At 48.3% G+C, this 20778-nt stretch overlaps 6 protein-coding genes across 6 annotated transcripts; 4 read left to right on the plus strand and 2 right to left on the minus strand.

Annotated features, from left to right (window-relative positions):
- Positions 1-90: 90 nt before the first annotated feature.
- On the plus strand, positions 91-1401 carry AO090011000233 (uncharacterized protein; the record flags this gene model as incomplete). The annotated part of the gene is made up of 1 exon (XM_001825849.3): positions 91-1401. One exon carries the CDS (start codon positions 91-93, stop codon positions 1399-1401), a length of 1311 nt encoding a protein of 436 aa, XP_001825901.3.
- Positions 1402-2686: 1285 nt separating this feature from the next.
- Positions 2687-3664, plus strand: AO090011000234 (uncharacterized protein; the record flags this gene model as incomplete). Its single annotated transcript, XM_001825850.1, has 1 exon — positions 2687-3664. The coding sequence occupies one exon, from the start codon at positions 2687-2689 to the stop codon at positions 3662-3664; it is 978 nt and encodes a 325-aa protein (XP_001825902.1).
- A 2914-nt stretch (positions 3665-6578) lies between these two features.
- AO090011000235 (S53 family peptidase) lies at positions 6579-8514 on the plus strand (the record flags this gene model as incomplete). Its single annotated transcript, XM_001825851.3, has 3 exons — positions 6579-6678; positions 6759-7735; positions 7789-8514. 3 exons carry the CDS (start codon positions 6579-6581, stop codon positions 8512-8514), a joined length of 1803 nt encoding a protein of 600 aa, XP_001825903.1.
- Positions 8515-8831: 317 nt separating this feature from the next.
- On the minus strand, positions 8832-9371 carry AO090011000236 (uncharacterized protein; the record flags this gene model as incomplete). Its single annotated transcript, XM_023232856.1, has 2 exons — positions 8832-8856; positions 8995-9371. The coding sequence occupies 2 exons, from the start codon at positions 9369-9371 to the stop codon at positions 8832-8834; spliced, it is 402 nt and encodes a 133-aa protein (XP_023093421.1).
- Positions 9372-11268: 1897 nt separating this feature from the next.
- Positions 11269-12935, minus strand: AO090011000238 (putative amino acid permease family protein; the record flags this gene model as incomplete). The annotated part of the gene is made up of 2 exons (XM_001825853.3): positions 11269-12725; positions 12782-12935. 2 exons carry the CDS (start codon positions 12933-12935, stop codon positions 11269-11271), a joined length of 1611 nt encoding a protein of 536 aa, XP_001825905.1.
- Positions 12936-18663: 5728 nt separating this feature from the next.
- On the plus strand, positions 18664-20576 carry AO090011000240 (uncharacterized protein; the record flags this gene model as incomplete). The annotated part of the gene is made up of 7 exons (XM_023232857.1): positions 18664-18824; positions 18877-19036; positions 19088-19323; positions 19385-19896; positions 19924-20012; positions 20036-20388; positions 20453-20576. 7 exons carry the CDS (start codon positions 18664-18666, stop codon positions 20574-20576), a joined length of 1635 nt encoding a protein of 544 aa, XP_023093422.1.
- Positions 20577-20778: the final 202 nt, after the last annotated feature.

Below are 20778 nucleotides of genomic sequence, written 5' to 3' on the forward strand. Positions count from 1 at the left end.
AAACCTACCGGACACCCAACGTTTCGTGAAAATGTAAAGCGCAACGTATTACTCTTCTCTCCATCCCAGTCTGCATTACTCGTCGCAGTGATGCTCCTTGATCTTGTGAGCTGGAGACTCTTAAACCTCGTTGAAATACATGCCGGCTTAGCGATTTCCTGTCATTATTACTTCACGTCGGATTCTTCCGGTCTCGAGCGCAAGTTGTGGTGGCGTTTGACGCGGCGCGCGTTCCTCATTGGAGGCACAGTGCCGCTGTACGTGACCCTGCTCAAGTCCGAGAATTCTCCATGGATGAAGATCTTGGCGATGCCATTAGTCGCCGATTCTATATTGATCGAACTGTTGTCATTGTTCTGGGACACTTCGGAAGCAGATTTGGGGTTCAATCGAGACTGGCCTCATCGTACGCTCGTTGTGAAAACTGCTAATCCGCCCACCCGCAAACATGAGAACAAGGGAGACGCAGATCAAAATACGAAAACAGTAGAGGACAAAGATACACCGTCGTCTAATGTTACCGCAGATGGCCTTTGCGATCGGGTATATGGGCTCTGGTCGCCGACCGCTGAGGTAGATGACAAAAAAGATCTACAATCATTGCCTCCAAATGATTCCAATTTGGAAAGGATTTTCTCCCCCACGCACCGTGCCCCGCTTGGAAAGTGTGGACAGGGGCACTGGCGGTGTCTCACCTATCTAGCAATGTACATCGCCATGCGAGTTATCCGTTGGCCCTTGATGTTTGGCGATCTGGCGTTGATCACCTGGCTTCTACACGGCGGCCTGCAACCCCTGACGCTCACTGTTGCCGATATGTTGCTGAACATCCGCCTACTTAAAGATCTGCTCACCATCTCATACATGGCATGCATTGTGTTTCTCGGGAACATCTTGATTTTCGTCGCTGTGAGGCTGCTATTCCGCCAACTGTGCCAATATATCTCGTTCTTACGGCGCGTAACGCAGTGGTTCCAAGACCTTCCCAGCGTGGCTCCAATCACCTATAAAGCTATCCACCTCTTCCAGTGGATCATTGCCATTGCTACTGTGAGCCATCTCTCCGTGATACTTGTAATAGCGGTGATCCCACAATTGTCAAGGAACATATTATCAGCTTTTATGGAGTTGATAGTGATCCCCATGTTTTACATCACAATGTATATGCTCGTCTGCGGCAGGGAAAAACCAGAAAAGGCCCCAGCTAACCCTGAACCCCGACTTAGAGCCGATCCAGCCCCAGAAGCAGGCCCATGTCCCAATATTACGTCCCAGGATCACACGAACGATGCAGACAACGATGCATCTAAATCCCTCCAATCTGCAAATGGAGACCGCTTCAATATATTGCGATTGGGCTTGCTTATCTCCACAACGGCCATTTGGTTTCTTTTCTGTTAGTAGGTCGTTTTTAGACAGAATGCGTCAGATGGCTATTTGCATGGTGTTCGAGACCCGTGTGACCATGAGACTTTGTGACCCTACTGAATACATTTTGCAGGACTGGTATCAATGCTTTTGGGCCGATGTAGTCTAGCAGCATCGAAGATAAAAGTTATCCCTAAGACATAATGATCCCGAAGAACAGAACAGTAGAATAAAAATAATAGCAACACTGGCCACCCTGAATAAGACAGAAGATCCGTCATTGTTAACGCCGTACAGGGGTCCCAAGGTCCAGTGAACCAGTAGCCAACGGAAAAGACCGCGCCATCTATTATCAAGCATGCCAAGAGATACAATATCTACAGCACATTTTAAGAGACTGACCTGTTGGCATAATCCACATCGGTCGACAAAGGACGAAAGGGGAGGCCTAGCCAACTGCTATACTTTTCTTTGGAGACCGAGACGTTGTCCCATTCCCTCGCGTAGCTGTATCTACAAAGTTTCGAATACGACCTGTCCACCGCATTGTACAGCTTATGTTGAATACTGCAGGTTTCAGCGCCAGCTGGCATTTATACAAAAGTGAAAACATGATTTAGTGAGGAGGGTGACCCTCCTAACCCGGCTCGATGCAAGTAGTAATCTCTAGCAAGACGGGCAATTACTAGCAGTAATCACTGGCAGCAAGAAGGACCTGATGCTTTCAATTGTATGAGAATCCTGAATAATTTATCTCGTACCAGATGAGGATGTTATGGATGATAAGCGCCACAGGTTTATCATCATCACTCTCGTTGCGGTATTAGCGAGGGACATTTCACTGGATATGGAAACGCAAGCCGGCAAGTAACAGTCAATGATACATGCATGAACTCAGTACACAACATCTCGTATTAATAAATCGCTCACCAAAATGCTGACGAGGATACAACGACTCAATAAAAAGTCAGCGCGAAAGGTAGCCACTCAGTCACTCGAATCTACAAGGCAGAACACATCACCAGCAGCCAGTAACTACATGATGCGTCTTCCACGAAAGCGTATTCATGACAGTGAGTGATTTCCTCCTGACATTCCATGTCCAGGTAAAGCGTAAATAGAGGCAGTGGTATGTGCCAGAAACAGTACTTTGCCTCATACAATAGAAAACCAAGCTTCCAAGAGAACAATCGTGCTGTATCGCTGCAGAATAAACGTGTTCACCAAATCCTGTATGCTAGATACCGACTGCATTCGTTGGTCCTTCTCATAGTATTCAGTGCGCTAATTGGTCATCAGATCCAAGAAACACGCTATCATGGCCCATCACGTATCTAGCGTCGCCTGGTCAGCTAACAGACTCGACGTCTTCGGCATTGGCACTGATAATGCCTGCTGGCATATGTGGTGGAATGCTTCCAGCTGGGGTGGATGGGAATCACTCGGTGGAGTGTTCAGCAGTCCCATTGAAGCTGTCAGCTGGGGCCCGAACAGGATTGACCTTTTTGGCCCTGGCACCGACAACACCTGCTACCACAAGTACTGGAATGGATCCAGCTGGAGCGGCTGGGACAAACACGGAGGGGTTGCCAGTAGTGCTGTCCGTGCCGTGAGCTGGGGTCCCAATCGACTGGGCATCATTGTACGCGGCACAGATAATGCCTGCTGGCACAAATGGTGGAACGGCTCGAGCTGGGCCGGATGGGAGTCACTCGGCGGCAAGATAAACAGTTGCGTTGAGACCATTAGCTGGGGACGCAACAGGCTAGATCTGTTCACCTTGGGTACCGACAACGCTGTCTGGCATAAATGGTGGAATGGAAGCAGTTGGGGTGGATGGGAGAGCCTTGGAGGTGTCGCTACCAGTCCTGTCTCCGCTGTTTCTTGGGCCTCTAACAGTATTGATCTCTTTGTCAAAGGCACTGATAATGCTTTGTGGCAAAGATGGTGGGATGGTACCAACCGGGGTGTCTGGGAGTCCCTTGGTGGAGTCGTTACTAGTGATGTCAAAGTTGCTAGCTGGGGCAAAGATCATCTGGATGTATTTGTGCGAGGGTCTAAGAATGACGCTTGGCATATATCCTGGCACAATGGTAAATGGGGCCAATGGGGTCGACTCGGTGACAAGACCTTGTTTAGTGCAATCTCAGCTGTGTGCTGGGGCGTTGGTCGACTGGATCTTTTTGCAGTTGCGACTGACAAAAACGCCCTTTTGCATCAGGCATGGGACGGCAAAGCTTGGCGAGGGTGGGAGAGCTGTGGTGGGATCTTGCTCAGCCAGCTTCGGAACGTTTAGACTGGTCCTCTTTATGAGTGATTCTTGCTATATTGGATAAAGGATCGGCGATCATTCATATACTCGTCCTTAATATGATGTGCCTAATCTATTTCCACTGTAATGAATGAGATGACCGTCGCTGGATTGCCGTAGATGACATTTTTTCACAGATCTAACAGATCATGCATGCGACAGGGCGATGACTAGCTTGTGCCTTGCATAGCACGCATTGATCGCATACGGTGGATTTTGTTCCACGTGACATCAATCAGGGCGGGTAAAGGAACTGCAGCAGCCTGCTTTTAACTTACATTCAAGTCCGCCCATTGAAGCAAAGGATCAGACGGATAGCACACTTAGTGTTGCTGTAATTACCTTTGTTCCAGCAGTGTCTTGAACCTAGAGTATACGCTCTTTCCACCGGAGATTAAGGCTTATTCAAGAAGTCGAACCCATACTGAACTTTGGGTCATTAGTTATTAGTTCTTTCTTGTCATACGAACGACTTCGCATTCCCAAGACTCTAACAAGATCTATTACAATCACAGACTGGGAAAGAGACATTCAAGCGCCCATTCGCGCCGTTTGTTACTTTGCAAAACCATAGTCACGACTCACAATGAACTACCGACAACAAACTTGCTTGACCGGCTACCGCAAATTAGGGTGGGTCTTATATCTTTTGTACGAGTTACCTAAGCATAAGAAGCCTGACATGCACTATATTATGTATTCATGTTGGTTTGTATTACTTTGTTTGCTCCCTGACATAAGACGAGACTGGCGCACTCGCGAGGTAGGTAAGCCGGGTTATGACCCCACATACCAACATGTTTCGAAAGAAAGTTATCGGTAAGCATGTAACTTCGGGGCGAAGTATGTAACAAGGAGCAATGCTATGCCATTACGTATGTACTACTACCTACTCGGTTTCTTAGATAAGCATGCTTACTGTCAGCACCAAGAAACTAAGTTTAACGGTTACTCAGCCTTATACTCGAATATCGGGCAATCTACCACCCCCTCACAGGGCTCTTAACAAGTTCTCCTATGATTTATGGCAAATACAAGGGAAAAATGGGCTTAATCACCGTACTTTACGGCTTATAGTCAATGGTGTGTGTAATTGATCTTGTTTTGGAAGATAAACCCATTGGTTATTCTTATCATCCTCTAAAATACTTACCCGAACTCTGAACCTATTATAATGTTCCGAGTCCTATCACTTAATTAAGTGTCGACGAGGATATCCGATACAACATCACTTGCCAATCAAACAAACCGGAGGCTAAACATTATTTATTTTTAGTTTTTATAAAATTTCGTTCTAATATTTGCGTAGATAATTGACAGTTTCAACAATGGAGGGCTCGTGGTGCCAAGGCCCTGGAAATATATATATCGGAACAACGTTGGACATAATATCGAACAAGGCTGGACCAACCGCCAAGGTTAGCTTTTAATCAAGTAGGAATGGGCAAACCTCTGCAGTTATGGTGCCATTGCATAATGCATAATGATTGCTATTATAGACTCTACCCCAAAAACCAAGGAAAGCAGAAATCGAGAACCAAGAACTGGAAATCCAAAATTCAGCAAGGTTGGTGGCACCCCGCTTGATAGCGTCTCCATGGTAATCAAAGCCACGGAAACAGTTCCGTTATCTATTTGTGCAGCATCGGAGCTCCACAGCCACAATCAAGCGAGACAACAGCTACAACACAGATCGCACAATCTCTACGTCAAGAATTATTATACTAATTGATATATAATGCTTGACAAATACGAGTTCTCGTAGTCCAAACAAAGATCTTCAGATCGAGTCGTAAGCAGCCATAGGATTGAGTTCTCTCCTCCCTTCCATGTAGGGTTTAGACCTACGTCAGCCATGGCGGCGCATTCTTCAATCTGGCAAACCTGGCGGTGTGCTTTACTCTCCACTCTTACTCACGGACAGGTATAATAATTACCTAATGGTATCACGCCTTCACGATAGAGATGTGGCAATTCTGATATCGCGGAGTACAATTAATATAAATTGATAGGGCAGGTTTCTCTCGGCGGAGAAGAAGCGTTGGCCGGGCGGTGCTTGTACCGAAGAAGCATAGCGGAGACGCGATTAGTCTCTCGCCGAGTCTGAATAATGTGGAGGATTGCAACTCAGGTTACATCGAGCCAAGAAGGGGTTCAATTTAGGGAGAAGGGGAGGAAAGGGTTGAACACGAAGTGATGAACAGGGGAGAATATCGATATGATATGTATTTATAGTCAGCAAATACGAATTCACGAACGAATCTGAACAGAGTACAGTCAGCAGTCCGAAACAATACTTTTGTTGTGATTCGTCATTGTTGTTATTCAGGCTCTTGGCGTGCAAACCAAGCAAACAAGCATCGCAAAAGAGACAAACAAACAAGAACCAATTGGGAAACATTCAGAACTGACCTCCATTAACATCGACACGAGTTAAACACGGTATCTATATCGAAACCGAAGAGCGAGATGCAAGTCTTCGGCGACATATTATGCACTCCCAAAATGGCAGCCTGATTATCGTCTTGGCCGAGTCGGTGTCGCATCCCGAATTAGAATAGTGGTCTCCACATCCCCTGACGATCGCATCTCACCTTGCATTCTGATAAGCCAGGGTGCTCGATGCCTCCATCACACCATGTAACTATGTGCTGCGGGCTTGGCTGGATCCCCAAGGGTCAATCCAATCATGCTGGCCCAGCGAGGAGGGTCCCGACGGACGTCCGGCGCATTCATTGATTGCTCAATGGTATGCAGAGTCAGCTGCAAGCGATGACAGTGCACTATCGATAACAATCACGCGAAGGCTGGTCGTCTAGCCTGAAAATAAATACTCTCCGCATTCTCCCCCTCGTCTTTCCCCTCTACAACCATTGTCCGCCATTAATTGCAATTCAGTATGTTCTTCAGTCGTGGAGCGCTTTCGCTCGCAGTGCTTTCACTGCTCAGCTCCTCCGCCGCAGGGGAGGCTTTTGAGAAGCTGTCTGCCGTTCCAAAGGGTATGCCCCCCTTGATCCTCCTCATGCTCGAAAAGCATGAGTTTCATCGGTAGTCGGTCGCAAAACTAATTTCTTATTAGGATGGCACTATTCTAGTACCCCTAAAGGCAACACTGAGGTTTGTCTGAAGATCGCCCTCGCGCAGAAGGATGCTGCTGGGTTCGAAAAGACCGTCTTGGAGATGTCGGATCCCGACCACCCCAGCTACGGCCAGCACTTCACCACCCACGACGAGATGAAGCGCATGCTTCTTCCCAGAGATGACACCGTTGATGCCGTTCGACAATGGCTCGAAAACGGCGGCGTGACCGACTTTACCCAGGATGCCGACTGGATCAACTTCTGTACTACCGTCGATACCGCGAACAAACTCTTGAATGCCCAGTTCAAATGGTACGTCAGCGATGTGAAGCACATCCGCCGTCTCAGAACACTGCAGTACGACGTCCCCGAGTCGGTCACCCCTCACATCAACACCATCCAACCGACCACCCGTTTTGGCAAGATTAGCCCCAAGAAGGCCGTTACCCACAGCAAGCCCTCCCAGTTGGACGTGACCGCCCTTGCTGCCGCTGTCGTTGCAAAGAACATCTCGCACTGTGATTCTATCATTACCCCCACCTGTCTGAAGGAGCTTTACAACATTGGTGATTACCAGGCCGATGCAAACTCGGGCAGCAAGATCGCCTTCGCCAGCTATCTGGAGGAGTACGCGCGCTACGCTGACCTGGAGAACTTTGAGAACTACCTTGCTCCCTGGGCTAAGGGCCAGAACTTCTCCGTTACCACCTTCAACGGCGGTCTCAATGATCAGAACTCCTCGTCCGATAGCGGTGAGGCCAACCTGGACCTGCAGTACATTCTTGGTGTCAGCGCTCCACTGCCCGTTACTGAATTCAGCACCGGAGGCCGTGGTCCCCTCGTTCCTGATCTGACCCAGCCGGATCCCAACTCTAACAGCAATGAGCCGTACCTTGAGTTCTTCCAGAATGTGTTGAAGCTCGACCAGAAGGACCTCCCCCAGGTCATCTCGACCTCCTATGGAGAGAACGAACAGGTAAGCCACTCCTCCACCGTTGATCCTTGAAACACATACTAAACAGTATTTAGGAAATCCCCGAAAAGTACGCTCGCACCGTCTGCAACCTGATCGCTCAGCTTGGCAGCCGCGGTGTCTCCGTTCTCTTCTCCTCCGGTGACTCTGGTGTTGGCGAGGGCTGCATGACCAACGACGGCACCAACCGGACTCACTTCCCACCCCAGTTCCCCGCCGCTTGCCCGTGGGTCACCTCCGTCGGCGCCACCTTCAAGACCACTCCCGAGCGCGGCACCTACTTCTCCTCGGGCGGTTTCTCCGACTACTGGCCCCGTCCCGAATGGCAGGATGAGGCCGTGAGCAGCTACCTCGAGACGATCGGCGACACTTTCAAGGGCCTCTACAACTCCTCCGGCCGTGCTTTCCCCGACGTCGCAGCCCAGGGCATGAACTTCGCCGTCTACGACAAGGGCACCTTGGGCGAGTTCGACGGCACCTCCGCCTCCGCCCCGGCCTTCAGCGCCGTCATCGCTCTCCTGAACGATGCCCGTCTCCGCGCCGGCAAGCCCACTCTCGGCTTCCTGAACCCCTGGTTGTACAAGACCGGCCGCCAGGGTCTGCAAGATATCACCCTCGGTGCTAGCATTGGCTGCACCGGTCGCGCTCGCTTCGGCGGCGCCCCTGACGGTGGTCCCGTCGTGCCTTACGCTAGCTGGAACGCTACCCAGGGCTGGGATCCCGTCACTGGTCTCGGAACTCCCGATTTCGCCGAGCTCAAGAAGCTTGCCCTTGGCAACTAAAAATTTTTTTATATAGATATAGCAGATACCACTTTGTACAATGTGTCTTAGATGCGACTCAATACAACTGTTCATAAATTACCATGATCGAATTAAGGTTGTAATCCTCGTCCGCTTACGTGAGGGTAAACTATGGGGTACAGGACATGGTCAAACTCTAGCCTTACCAAGCTGACGCCACATTAGCGATATGATTCTGCATAAATGATGATCTCAGTAATCTCCAAAGCCAAAAATGGCGATCTAACACTCAGTCTCGTCGCCGAGAGAACATCTCCACGTAACACAAGATAAAAATAACATTAAATAGACCCATACTAAAAAAAGCCTCCGATGTCATAGCTAACCATAACATCACCTACCAACAACCACAATAATTAATATATACACAGACCCACGAGAAATCATAACTCATTACTACACAAACCAGATCCGCCCCCTTCACCTCCACACCCAACAAAAAACATCTACAAAACCAACAAAGCCCCAACAGCAACAGCCCCCATCTCTAACCCCACATAACCCGTAATAACAGGCGCAGCATTAGCAGACCCCGTCTCCCCACCCTGCGCAAAGCTCGTAGACGAAGCAGTCGTTCCGACACTATCATTCGCACTAGCAGAGCTAGACCTCGAACTGGACCTCGAAGTAGAACTAGACGTAGACCGAGTTTCCTCCGCCGATGTCGTCCGAGACCTAGAACTCGAGTCTGCGCTTGAGCTGGAGCTTGAATCCTCATCAGATGTAGCAGTAGCGGTGGATTCGGTGGATGTCATGGTGCGTGTGGATCTGGAGGTTGTAGTTGATGTTATAGTTGTAGTTGCGTCTGAGGTTGCGGGGGCACCGGTGTTGAACATCGTGCTGTCGGCTGGGGAGTGGACTGTTATTCTGGTTGCTTCGCCGGTGCAGCGTCTGTATTGTTTAGCTTGTTTCCAAATTGAGAACCAAGGGGAGGGTGGAAGGGAGGGGAAAGGTACCCAATAAACCCATTACAACATCCGACGAAGACGTTACCCTGGAATTGGCAGCGTTCTGCGAGATTACAGCCGACTTGGTGGTTTCGTTAGTATATCTCATCAATATCACAAAACATCCCATCCACAATAGATGCCTCATAACCGGGATACGGCATTCAATAACTCCCAGAGACAAAGAAAAAAAGAAGGTAACTTACTCCCCCCATCGTCATGCGCACAACAATTCGGCGAACACCCAGTTCCACAACACTGACCGAACAAACACTGTCCTCCGTCAGAACATGTAGCTCTCTTCTCCAGCCCGGCCTCTTCAATAGGCGTGAACTCCCTACTAGCCAGGATCGGGGCCCTGAGTGCCTGCGCCTGTTCTTGTTCTACCTGGGCAGCGGCGCATTGGTGGTAGAATGTGACAGAGGCCAGGAAGATCGATAGTGTATTGGCGAAATACATTCTTTTGTAGATTAATCCAACTATATAAAGTCCGAACCACGATATATGCAATTAAGACCAAGAAAGAACAAAAAAAGAAACCGTGAAAATCCTCCAAGCCGTCGAGCAATGTCGTATTTAAGTCTTCAGCCTCAACGTGCCTCAAATTTCGTTGCGCTTGGATGTCTCGTATTCGAGCTTGGCGAGGGTCCATTGATCCTCAGTATTGGGGCTACTTGTGAAGATCCTAATACGTAGAGGGTATAGAGTGAGTTCGCTTATTTTAGGGCCTCGTATTGAATATTTATTCGTATTTTTCTTTGTCATTATGTGACGCAGGGTTGAGTCAAAGTTTTGAGATCGTCTGTAGAGTGGATGTGACATTTTCCAGAAGAGTGTTTCCTACGATTAATAGATGGATTCGGTACTGCTGTGGACAGGTTAAGCCTTGTGGCGGGTGGATACCGTGGTATTCTGTCAGTGATGGGTAGGGCTGGGGTGGATCTTTGCCCCGAGTGCAGAATTTATAGCTCACTTTGAGCTCGGAAATTGTTTAAGAGAATGAATTTTTCGCTACAGATATCTTCTTTACATATGCAGCGCGATGTATACCATTGCAGCACAGGCAGCGACATGGGAAGCCAAACTGAAGGGACTGTAACTAACCCGACTACCATTAGAAGGACCGAGGGATATTCACCTCGACTTGGTTAAGATGATCGGCGCGCTTGATATGGGTGAGCTTTTAAATCGGTGTCTGCCGACGAGGAGACGACGCACAGTCCCAATGAGTCTGGAGTTTCAGGGCGTTGTAGGGAAAATAAGGACGATCTTTGAGCATGAACATAGAGTTGTTTCTCTGTTCAAAAAGGCCGGGGGTGATGTTATATGGACGACATTTAAATTGAACTGGGCACTATTAAACTGGGTTTGACTGTCTCGAAGGACCCCAGTGAAACATTGAGTATATAGTGAGAAAGACAGTTAGACAAGTCTCAGAATATAGGCTAGGGGCTGTGAAGATCCTTATGAACGTTTCCCTCAATCTATGTAGAGTACCGTCCTAATGGGGAGCACTGCATTATCAGTGGATGACGCGCAGCAAGTAGCCCTAATATCTCAACGTCAGTCTACATAGTTACGGCGAACTCCGCTATGGTACGGCTAGGCCTTCAGTGGCTGAGCAACATGGACAGTACCGAGTAGCTTATCATTAAGCTGTTGACAAAGACAGATAAAAACAAAGATCCAATATCCTGCGATCACGCTAATTATATAATATACCTGACATGAAGGCATCGTCCATAATGGCGAGCCGTATTCCTAACATCAAAGATAAACAATCGGTCTATTTCTTCTTCGAATCCGGCTCAACTGTCCCTTCATTCTCCAAGCGTTGCGCCACAATCATCTGCGCAATGGCATCCTCCGTCTTCAGATACGTGCGACTTCCCTGAAGGAACCAAAAGCCGACAGATACCACCAGCATTACTCCAAAGACGGCAATGGCGTAGTTCATATCACCCGCCGGTGGATTCGGTGAACCAGGGAAGAAGAAGAATACCGTTGTGATGGCACAGTAGATAATGCTGATCCAGTTCAGAGGCTTGCCCCATCGCCCAAGATTGAATTGGCCCGGTGGCAGTTTATCCCGTCCGACGACGAGCAGAGCGGCGATGGGCATGCCGTAGGAGATGGTGAGGGCGATTGTGCTCACACTGAGAATGGCTTCGAGCACGGTATTTGCGAAAAGATACAGGATTCCGACCAAAGCGATTAGAACGCCCTGGAACCAGAGTGACCGCGCGGGCACTCTCCACACGGGGTCCACGTGGCTGAGGTAGCCGCTCCAGGGTAACCCGCCGTCGCGCGCAAATCCCCATGTCAAGCGAGATGCGGTGGTTAGGATACCGATGCCTTGTCCCAGGCCGTTAAAGATAAATAATGCGATCAATGTCGCGCCGCCTTTCAATCCGATCGTCTCGAGCATCAATTCAATGAAAGGTAGTCCGCTGGGTGAGTCGACCACCTTATCGACATCCTGGATACAGAATAGACAGACAACCATGAAGATAAAACCGGTGACGGCACCAAGCAGCACAGCCAACCAAATAACTCTAGGGGCGTTCTTGCGGGGTGCAGGGATTTCTTCCACCATGTGAATGACCGCGTCGAAAGCTGTCAAACCGTACGCGGCCTGGACCAGTCCCGTAAACCACACTACACCATCGCTCCAGCCGGTCTGGTTTATCCATTTGCCGAAGACGAAGGACGCGGGCTGGAAAGATAGATCCTTCTTTACTCCGACCGAGATAAGCAAAACCAGCGACAAAATGACGAATAACGCGGTGAACCAGATACCGACGAAATTATTGATCCAGGGGAGGATTTTGTCCCTCCGGCACCCGACCACATTGATCACGGTCAAGAGAAGGACACAGCCGATGTAGACGAGGAATTCCAGCCACCCGGTCCCAGCTCCTTCCCACGTCGGCTCGAACATGACCTTCATGCCAAGAAGAAACTCGGTCATGAAGGCGATTTGTGACGCGGTCAACGTCCACCAGCCGAAGGTGTTGATCCACGCGCACATGTACGAAGCAAAGCGACCCAAGGGGGTATCCCATAGTCGAAAGACCCAGTACGCCTGACCCAGCGCGGTCGGCATGCTACTGGCGAGCTCGCCAAGAGATAGGGCGACACAGAGGTTACATGCTGTGACCAGAACGAGACCCCAGAGAATAGCGACAGCGCCGCCGTTGGTTAAACCGCTGCTGAGATCCTGAGCAAAAGTTGAATATGTTCCTAGACATTTTGTTAGTAACTTCTGTCATTCCCGATGCAACGAAGTCCGTCCATACCTAGGACGCAGAATGCCAAGGCTAGCATGCTCCACAGGTCGAATTTGCGCGTGAGGGCCTGGTCATGGCCCATCGCAGCGAGATCGTGAGCATCTTGCACATCTTGATCGACCAAGTGCGGTTTAAGGGGTTGGGAGTTGGATTCCAGGTCCATACGGAGATTTAATCACGTATGACAAGTTGATGAGAGTTCAGCCAAGGGGTGGACGAGTTGATTTGATGGGCAAGTGGTGTACCCTCCTGTCCATTTTCTGCGCGTAATTTTTCTAAAGGGAAAATCTTCCAAGAAGCTGAGGCCGGGGGTTCATATATCAAACCGGGCAGCTATACACAGAGAGGGGAAGTAAGGAGGAAGAGTCCCCGGACGTTTTCGCACCCCCTCACGTTTAGGAAAGGATCATTCGTCGGGGGAAATTGGGTGCAGATGATTATCGAGGAGTTTAATCAGTGGAATTGGTCATGGTAGCGATCTTCATCAGTCACTGATAGGCAAGAATGATAAGTCGCGGTTGAAAATCGTGACGTTGGGCACTCTTTTTTTTTTCTTTTTCCTTTAATTTTTCCGGCCCGTAAAAAGTTTGCGGGGTTTTTTTTGTGTTAAACTCGGCAGGACATCCTAAGTGGGGATGGCGCTGTTTCGCTGCCTTTCAGCCACTGCAGCCATGGTTCTTCTACTCCCAGTATCACGGTTACATCTTGCGCTCTACTTCTGTGTACCAGGACAAGAACACCGGTGCGAGGGAATATTCCACGCCAGTCATTTCAGAAAAAATCCTCTACAATTCTGCTACTATAAGATGCGCTCCTTTTTCCTCTACACACGCGATTTATGGATGCATGCATTCAGCTGTCCTCAGCCGCACCGTGATAAGGGTGGACACACATACGGGAGATGTATGAGTTGGTATCAGCTCTCCAAAGTCAATCAGCGAAACTTCGCCACGTCCCGATTAGGAAAGTCTATGCGGAACGTGATAAGCCCTGATTGTCGATCCGTCGACTGTCTCCAACCCCCGCGATAACACAAAGAGAATCCAAAGACCAATGCATCTTGACTCAGTGGCGTAAACACGCAGGTGAGAACGTCAGACACCGAGACCTTCTTGTTCTCGTGGCCAGCCTGTGTATGACCGTGTCGCATTCTCCTACGAAGATCGGCACGGACTCATCTTACATCAGTAGCCTGACTTAGGCCAAACCTTGATGATAGCCGACATCCGTCTGGGAAGGAGCCCTGGAAATGCGGGGAAGCTCCAGGCAACCAAAAATATTGCTTGTCGATCCACTTGTCACCGACACCTTCTTGCCCATGGGGGTCTGGCCGTTCAAGATTAGTATTAACGGTTCATGGCTTGGGTATAGCGTATGGGGTAGCCATCCTATTGAGAAACTTCAATATCTTGACTTACCAATATGGTCTCTCGTTGGGATTACAGTTTCCTGCGGATATTTGTGCCTGCAGATGTCGTCTTCTCCTGCCCTACAGGGAAAGGATAAGAAGGGACTTCCAAGAATTCATTGAACAGTTCCTCCTCGGAATTGGGCCGCTCTCGGATACCAGTGGAACTAGTTGATGCAGTAATGGACCAAGCACGTAACAATATAGCCAGCCTTATCTGAATTGGGTAAGAATAAATGCGGAGCTAAACAGCTATATATCAACTGAAAATATTGCCAAAAGTCAATTGGACCTAGTGCCCGAGCAAACCGCCACTTTTTCAGTTCCCTTTACGCCGAGCTTCATGCAACAATCCATATGGATGCTACTTCCTCCTGGGAGCCGAGCTCACTACGCTTACATCTTCTGCCCTAGTTTATACTTAGCATTCTCAATATACCTGACACTTAACAGATATATGCGCAGCAAATATTGCTGGCATCCAACAGGGTCTCCCCAAAACCGCTTCATCTAGATTTGAAACGCCGCTACTGTGGCTCACCTTCATGCACCATGTTCCTGCAGACACCGAATAGGAAGGTTCATGCGATACTATTGCTCAAAAGTGGAGACCACATGGGGTACATGTTAGACTCGCAGCTAGAACTCTTTTCGGATCTTCCAAGGCTTCCTTTGATATATCGAGCCAATCAAGCGCTGTTTGGGCTGAGATATGGTTACCCTAATGCCTCACAGAAACACCTATATGCGATTTATATCCACTACTATTCACATTCGTTGTCATTGTTATCATTACTATCTGATCCTATCGTGGAGTAAACCAAGAAACTCACTGAGCGCATGCATACTTATCCGAAGGGGGAAGGTTCAAGCTATATGGATCCGAGATTGATCAGGCTCCAACACAGATGGGAATTCAGCGCGACGACTTTTGTCCTTCTTCAACTGTGATTGATTTCAACTACTCAGTATTCCCTCAATCCGTAACGTCTCCAAATTACCTAGCAGCAAGATCAGAAATTATTTAGGAAAGGTGGGCGCCGACACTCAGGTTGGCTAGCCTTCACAGCATCTCGCACTACTCCTCGCTGCAACTGTTCTTTGGTCAAGTACAGTGAAACCCCCAAGCTAATTATAAGGACAGGCTCAACTGCGACACTAATGTTAAACAGCGTCTACACTGCTTTAGAACGCAATGACCGATCATCGTATCTTGTGATAAGCCATCCTTGTGTATGCTACCGCGTCTATGAGTCACAATGTTGGGGGTTGAGATAAACATCAAATCATGCATTTTGCAGTTCAGTTTCTCTAGGTATCTTAGCTATGCTAAAATGGCAAGACCGATTCCGATAGCAAGACCCCATCTGTCTCCGTTAGCGGATTGCTCAGCGTCTAATACTAGAGGTTAAAAGCCAAAAGAATCTTCAAGCGGCTAATCATAACAGGATACTTCAAAATTCGGCGTACATGGTGACATTTGCTCAACTGAATATTACCCAGGTATGCTTTATAATAATAGGAACCGAGAGGCATACTTGTTTTGACAAGCTGTGGCAGCTGGCAAGGGATTAATAAGTCATGAGACCAGTTACAACCAAGAGTACATACAAAGGTTGCATTGACACTGATTTAGTGAGGTATCCCAGAATTAGGAAACGTAGAGCTATATGTTTTGACATTATTATAGTCCTAGTCGAGTTACATAAACTGCATTACCAGGCTGCTCCAAATAACCAGCGCCCCATTCTAATACTAATTGAGTATGCAGTGGAAGCGCTTCATGATCAAACGGGTAGATCACTAAGCCTAATCTGGATGTCAACACTAGGCCAAGATAGGTAATCCTGTCGAGGAAATAGCTAGGCTCCTCATTGCTTTCCAGTGCTTCATGCTCGCACGGCTAATTTGCAGATCGAATGATGAATTCAGGTCTATATGGCCACCGCGTCCTATATTCATCTCCACGGGCCCTTCTAGTTTCGGCCACTGTACACAGATTGCGAAAGGTGATAGCTATACTTAACATGGATTATGATTGGATAGCACTCCGTGAGCATCCAAATTCAATTCACATGGATGTCTGAGGAATGCATATATCGATCGAATATACTTTTACGACATTGTCAGCGTTATCCTAGCACGAATAAAAGGGAAAGGCAGTTTTACCCAGCATCATGTGCTAGCCAGGTGGCAGGTGTCATGTGTTGTTCAACAGTATACCTTCCCTCCTGGCCAGTAATTATGATGGTAACGAGGGCTCAACGTGTGTGCAGTTGTAGCACTTTCAACAGATTAGTGACAATTTACATATGCACGAACCACATCACTTGAAGACAAACACTTTGTAACTTCACATACACATACTCTGTTGTCATATATAACCTTCCATATAGTATCATATACTATCATATACAAGGCTCATCTCGACCGAGATATATAATTCCACTAACTCCGTCAGGTGAGCCCTTCCTAAATATCCAACCGGATCCATCACGTGCAGAAATACATAAGCAAGAAAATACCTCACAAACCCTAAACAGCGTTAAGCACCTCCCACCTATCTTCCCCTATAGTATCACTGAAGATATGATTATAGAAAATCAACTTTGCTTTCCAAACTTGACACTTTTTCCGTCCATCTTCTTAATTTTCAGAGTCTCAATGTCAACGCCGGGAACAGTACGTACCTAGACACAACATTAACCACATACTCTTTATAACAAGGGGGGTTTTTTGTTTAAAAAAAAAAAAAAGAAAAAAAGAGGATTACATTCAACGCAATGAGATGACTGAATTGCGGAATAGTACTTCTCGCATAAACACTAGTCCCACAATTCCTACAGAAATAATGGGGGACCTGTTCGGAAGCAAAGCGATAAGCCTGCTCGTCAGAAAGTTAGCCAAGATAATAATACCCTGCATAAAAAGGACCCAGTGCAATGACGCAACAAAGATTCTTAGGATTAATAATAATAACAACAAAAGAGGACAAAAAAGGTAAATAGAAAAAGAAAACAACCTTCACAGAGTCCTCCCTCGGAAACTCAAAATCGTCTATTTTCGGATAAACCAGTAAATAGCCATTAATATGGCAAATGGAGCCTGCGTCATTCGGGGATAAAATTAGCCCAGATAGGGAAGAATTAGGCGTAAATGCCGCATGCCAGAATTCGGTTTAATTGCCGACGGTGAGATAAATGGGATTAGTTAGGTTAAACCTACAGTTACACTGGACGACCTCCTGTTCCTCAATCGGTGGCGATAATGAAAAGGTGTACTTGACTTGGCCACAGTGGCAACTTCCGGCGTATGACTTGGCTTCTGCCATTGATGGGGGGTGCTTAGGCGTCTGAGAATGTTGTTATCGCTAGGATCGCGAGAGGATCTACGTGTGGGGTTCGGGGGGGTCTTTTATACTCGGCAGAATCGGTTGCTACTATTATTATGGCAGGGACCCCTGCTCGTATTGGATGGTACCACCAAGCCACTCAACGTGTGAATTTAGTGGTTAGTGCTGATGTGAGAGGGATCTAGGTCTGGCGACTGCTGAGCCGCAATGCTAACAGCTATGAAGGCAGCTACTAATCGAAACTGAGTTTATTGGTAAAATGGGAGAGAGCACTGGCCACCTGAGAGCTAAGCTAGAGCTCTGGGAGCTCGACGGGTTTCCCCTTAAGGTTAATAAGATAGCTCGGCCGGCAACTTCGGCTTTCCTAGAAGACACATACCTTGATCGTAGCTCTGGTGAAGTCTCTTAATAAGCTGCTTATCAGCGTGTCCTGAATCCTCTACATCTCCTGATTTTATCGGTTCAAACGAAAGCACGCTGATCGTGGATTCGTGGAATGTAATGGCCTTGGTGTAGGGCTACGACGAGGTGTCCAAGGCAGAAGAAGCTGGTTAATTTGGTAAGAGGGTATATCATGAGGTCTCCAATTTGATCGACATTTCTACAGTGGAGAGCTCCAGTGCAATAGTCAAACGTAGGCTTCAATGCAAGGGGGCGGAGGAGTGCAGGTTAACCGCCGGGGTTTGAGTCTGAAGCAGGTGCTTATTTATTCTCTTGCAGCCGCCAGCATGAAGTTGCATCATATACAATCATAGTTTCGCAACATGCATGGTTCGGAAGAGCTGTAAATGCTCACAGGGTCAAAGGACAGGCTGATGATCTGAAGAAACGGTCCCATTAACGTTCAAGATGCTCTCATAGTTAACATTCCATACAGGCTGGATTCCCCACCCCCTACGTTGTTGGTTCCACTCTGAACATTCCACATCCTTGCTTCCCGTCTGGGTGTGTGAAAGTCCCAAGCAATTGCTCGATAGAATAGCCAAGTAACCTAGCACCAGCGTAGCTGCTATTTAATATGCGGTGCAACGCACCGTATTTCACATGTGTAGTGCTAATATCTCCCCGATCCCTTTTCTTCCCTTCATACCTCGGAGCCGACTTTGTCAGTCTTCGTCACCATAGTCCAAGATGACTGACACCGCAGATATCAAGAATCAGCTTCCGTACGAGGTAGAAAAACTATCCGACGAGAGCCTTGCTCCAGACGATGCCGTCCTCCAGGCCCAGGGTCATCGGCCCGAGCTTGCACGGTCATTTTCCTGGGTGGGAGCCATTGGATTGTCGTTCAGGTAGGGCCATCCACAACAAGCCGCATGAAGTCCCGTTCACTGACTTAGGTAGTATTGCCAACTCATGGTTAGGTTACGGAGCAACGTTCGGAACGCCCCTGGCATATGGAGGTGGCCCGACCGTCCTCTTCGGAGTGATGATTGCGGCGGTAGCGCAATGGATCGTGCTGCTAGGACTGGCAGAGCTGTGCTCTGCATTACCCTCTTCAGGGGTCCGTTCAATTTCGCTATCATCATGCTTCGACCACGCTGACAACCTCTAGGGTCAATATCACTTCACATATATCCTCGCTCCACCGAAGTACAAGAAGTTTGCCGCATACACAGTTGGTATTACCAATGTAATAGCATGGTGGGTTAGTGCGGCATCGGGCATCATCTATACAGGCATCTCGGCGTTTGGGATAGCAGTGTTCTGGTATCCAGACTTTCAGCATGAGAGGTGGCAGATATACTTGTGTTATGTGTTGGTGGTCACTTTGACCTGTAAGGCCCCAAGGTCTGCTTATAGACGCCGTGACTAATTGATTAGTGGTTCCTGTCTTCGCCGTTCCACAGAGACGTTATGATTACCTGACGAAAACCACGTTTACCCTGTCCATAACCGGCTTAATCATAGTCTTGATAGCTGTGCTCGCCTCAGGCCGGGGACGCTACCATCCTGAAATCCTCACGACGTTCCAGGGGACCAGTGGCTGGGACACGGCCCCAGCATGGTTGCTGAGCATCACGATGGGACAATACTGCTATGCGGCTATCGGAGCTGTCACACATATCGCGGAGGAAATGCCACAACCGGGCCGGAGGATCCCTCTTGTGATGTATGATCGACCACAGATAAATGTTGACATTCCGCTAACTGTTGGCAGTAATCTCGGAGTCCTAGTAGGTGTTATGACAGCTGTACCGTGGGTCACAGTGATGCTCTGCGGCATCCATGACATTGATGCAGTTCACAAGGCTTTCATCCCTAGCATGGAGGTCTACTACCAAGCGACAGGAAGCAAGGTGGGCGCCACAGCGCTGCAAGCCTTCATGACATTTCTGTATTGGAGTAAGTCGGTGCCCTTTGGTGTGTAGTACTATACTAACCGGTCAGCCTGCGGTCCAAGCCAATGGATAACCTCGAGTCGGATCGCGTGGGCGTTCTCTAGAGATGTATGTTTCCAGGCGCAGCCAAGAATTAAGGTGTGTGATGCTTACCAAAACAGAACGGCCTTCCTTTCTCCCACTATTGGAATTTCATCGACCCGAAGTTCAACATCCCCGTGCGCACCACATTCCTGTCGGTTTCGTTCTGTCTCCTTTACGGCCTGGTCTATATCGCCAGTTCGACCGCATTCAACTGCATCGTGAACATGTCGATCCTCTTCTTGAACATCAGCTTCACCGTCCCACAGGCCATCCTGGCGACAGTTGGACGGGACAAGCTTCCGGTACGCGCTTTTAACCTGGGTCGATGGGGATACGCAGTGAATATTTTCTCCACCGTATGGTTGACTTTCAGTGGGATACTGTTCTGTTTCCCGACCAAACTACCGGCAACAGCAGGGTCGATGAATTAGTAAGTGCTTTTGTCATCCTTGCCATCTCGACCCGCGTCCTTGAGAGTACTAATGTGGATATAGTGGGTCGGCTGTCCTAGTGGGAGTGTATATCCTTATAATGCTACTGTGGTTAGAGCGGAAGAATAAGTTCACCGGGCCAAAGATCAACTGGGATGCATTGAACATGAGCAACAAATTGGCATGAGGGCCAAGGGAGCTTCGCCATGGGTTTGCTGTGCGAGCTGGAGTGCGAGGTGGGGTTGAATATGATGGACCGCCAGCCGATCAGCTGGTTCAAACGTGGGAAATTTGGAGTTGGGTGTTCTACCATATTAGGCATAGTGTATCTCGTATATGTATCCAGAATCCAATAAGATTAGATCTCCTTCTGTGCAGCACTAAGCTTG

This window comes from Aspergillus oryzae, chromosome 7, assembly GCF_000184455.2.
Source record: "Aspergillus oryzae RIB40 DNA, chromosome 7".
Lineage (NCBI taxonomy): Eukaryota > Fungi > Ascomycota > Eurotiomycetes > Eurotiales > Aspergillaceae > Aspergillus > Aspergillus oryzae.